The 2,845-nt window shown below is 48.8% G+C and overlaps 1 protein-coding gene across 1 annotated transcript; it reads right to left on the reverse strand.

Annotated features, from left to right (window-relative positions):
* Positions 1 to 1,005: 1,005 nt before the first annotated feature.
* On the reverse strand, positions 1,006 to 1,971 carry LOC135997001 (olfactory receptor 14A16-like). Its single transcript, XM_065649368.1, has one exon. The coding sequence runs from the start codon at positions 1,969 to 1,971 to the stop codon at positions 1,006 to 1,008; it is 966 nt and encodes a 321-aa protein (XP_065505440.1).
* Between the last annotated feature and the right edge of the window lie 874 nt (positions 1,972 to 2,845).

Below are 2,845 nucleotides of genomic sequence, written 5' to 3' on the forward strand. Positions count from 1 at the left end.
ATGCACACACAGGATAACCATGTGAACAGGAAGAGGAGAATGGAATTTAAAAAGCAGGTTAGGAAAAGAGAGAGCTTGAGTGTCACAGTGTCACTGCATGAGAGCTCCAGCAATGTGGTAAATCACAAAAGAAATGGTCAACTCTGCTGGGGTCACAGAACTTACCTGGGACATGACTGAAACAATTACTGTAGATGGCAGAAAAGCCCCTAGTCAAAATGCAGCTGCCAACTGGAGACAGATGTCACAGTTCATGAGTCTTGTAGAGGGCATGGGAGGACAGACAGCCCAGGACTGATCACAGGGTGTGGTCACCAGTAGTGAATGCTCAGTACAAGGACAAGGTGCCTGAAACAGCACTAACACTGTGATGAGCTTAGATGGTGCTGTCCCCAGCCACAAAGGTCGCCATCAGCTGGGATAGGGTAGGAGGGTCTCCAGGGAGAACACGTCCCAAAAAGAAGTCCATGGGGATGTGCAAATGCTGGTTTGCCATGACCTGCACAATGATGAGGGTTTTCCCAAGCACAAACACCATGCAGGTCATGAGAGAGAAAAGGAAGAAATTTGTCTACGGGTTGGGAATATTCCCCATTCCTGACAGATGGGACCTCCATGACTGCCCCATTGCCCTTTCTCCATGGAAGGTTTTAGTTCCTTCTTTTCCCCTCTCATTTGGTAGGGAACATATGGAGAAGAATATTTCGTTCATTTTTAAATGCTTGGGTGTCAGAGACAAAAGACACTGCAAGTACATTTATTTTGTTTAATTAGAGTATAGCTCCATGTTAATGAAGTCACTGGGTCACACTACTGAGGTAGATAACAAAGATGAAGTGAGGTATCCACATTCCTTTGCTGATGTTGTTATCATAAGTGAAAAACAAACAAACAAACAAACAAACAACAAAAAACCCCTAAAATTCGACCCAACTACAAAGACGACAACAACAACAGCAACAACAACAACAAATCTTAGAAAGGCTGGATCTGTAATGAGTTATGTCATGTGTCATATGCTGAAGAACATGGACAATTTGTAGCTTCTGGCAGGCACCCAGTCACCAGTTTCCACACTGCGTCCTGGAGCTCCTGGTTCCTCAGGCTGTAGATGAGGGGGTTCACCACTGGAGGCACCACAGAGTACAAAAATGACACCACTAGATTCAAGGATGCAGAGGAGATGGAGGAGGGCTTCAGGCAGGCAAATAAGGCAGTGCTCAAAAACAGGGAGACCACCGCCAGATGAGGGAGACACATGGAAAAGGCTTTGTGCCGCCCCTGCTCAGAAGGGATTCTCAGCATGGCCCTGAAGATCTGCACATAGGACAGCATGATGAACACAAAACACCCCAAATAGACAAAAGTACTAAATACGAGAAGTCTAAATTCCCTGAGGTAGGCATCTGAGCAGGAGAGCTTAAGGATCTGGGGAAGTTCACAAAAGAACTGGTCCATAGCATTGCCTTTGCAAAGTGGTATTGAAAATGTATTGACCGTGTGCAGCAGAGCATGGAGAAACCCAGTGCCCCAAGCAGCTGCTGCCATGTGGACACAAGCTCTGCTGCCCAGGAGGGTCCCGTAGTGCAGAGGTTTGCAGATGGCAGTGTAGCAGTCGTAGGCCATGACTGTGAGAAGAAAATACTCTGCTGAAATGAAAAAGACAAACAGAAAGACTCGGGCAGCACATCCAGGATAGGAAATGGCCCTCGTGTTCCAGAGGCAACTGGCCATGGATTTGGGGAGAGTGGTAGAGATACAGCCCAGGTCGAGGAGGGAGAGGTTGAGGAGGAAGAAGTATATGGGGGTGTGGAAGTGCTGGTCACAGGCTACGGTGGTGATGATGAGGCCATTGGCCAGGAGAGCAGCCAAGTATGTTCCCAGGAAGAGCCAGAAGTGCAAGAGCTGCAGCTCCTGTGTATCTCCAAACTCCATGAGGAGGAATAGGGTGATGGAGCTGCTGTTGGACATCTTCTGCCCCTGGTCATGATGACCTGTCCAATTAGGAAAAGGCAGTGAGCAGTTAGGGCAGAGCTCTTTGAGGAAAATATATCCGATTTCTCATGGAAATCCCCTGCACTGCCTTGGCCCTCTCATGTCCCTTTTATGAGCTCTGTTTTGTGCTGAATGACTGTGTCTCTGGGAGCAGGGGGCTCTGCTGTGGACACACAAATATCGCAATGCTCCTGTCAAGGCATGAATGACAGGAACAGAGAGGCAGGTACACAGGAGTTTCTCTTCTTTGGGGTCACTCTTCCAAGAGGACTCAGCCTTAAACCCCTCGACCTTGGGGGCAGATGCTGTACTGGGTGTGAGACTTGGGAGTTGCTCCAGGAAAGTGTCTGCACTGTGGGGGATGGCAGAGACGTGCCTGTATTTTGTCCTCCAACAGCATTTCTGTCAGCAATTCCTTCTCTGTCCCTACTCCTGTCTCTGCTGTCTGGAGCTGTCCCTGCCAGCAGCTGCTTCTCTCTCCCCATGCTTCATCCCTGTTTATACTCGTAGTCTCCATCTTACTTACTGTCAGTTCTGACCTGCAGACCCCCCTGGCAGTGGGGCCCTGCCCAGAGGCATCTCTTTATGGGCTGCGATTCAGGGGGAACTCAGGATATCCTAAAGAGAACTGGGGTCAGAGTGCCTTCTCCAGAGTGGAAGAATAAACTGTCAACTCCCACTGCACTCTGAGCCAACCAAGAGGAGAAAACTCAAAGCACAGACTCCTTCCCTTTTAGATAATCTCCATTTTGAACTTCTTCTTTAAAAGTCCCTTTGGAAATACCCTGGGGGTGACCTGGAGCTGTGAGCAGTGCTGTCCCATGCAGCATCTTCTCGACAGCAGGACCCT

The sequence above is a fragment of the Caloenas nicobarica genome, chromosome 21 (assembly GCF_036013445.1).
Source record: "Caloenas nicobarica isolate bCalNic1 chromosome 21, bCalNic1.hap1, whole genome shotgun sequence".
Taxonomy (NCBI): Eukaryota; Metazoa; Chordata; class Aves; order Columbiformes; family Columbidae; genus Caloenas; species Caloenas nicobarica.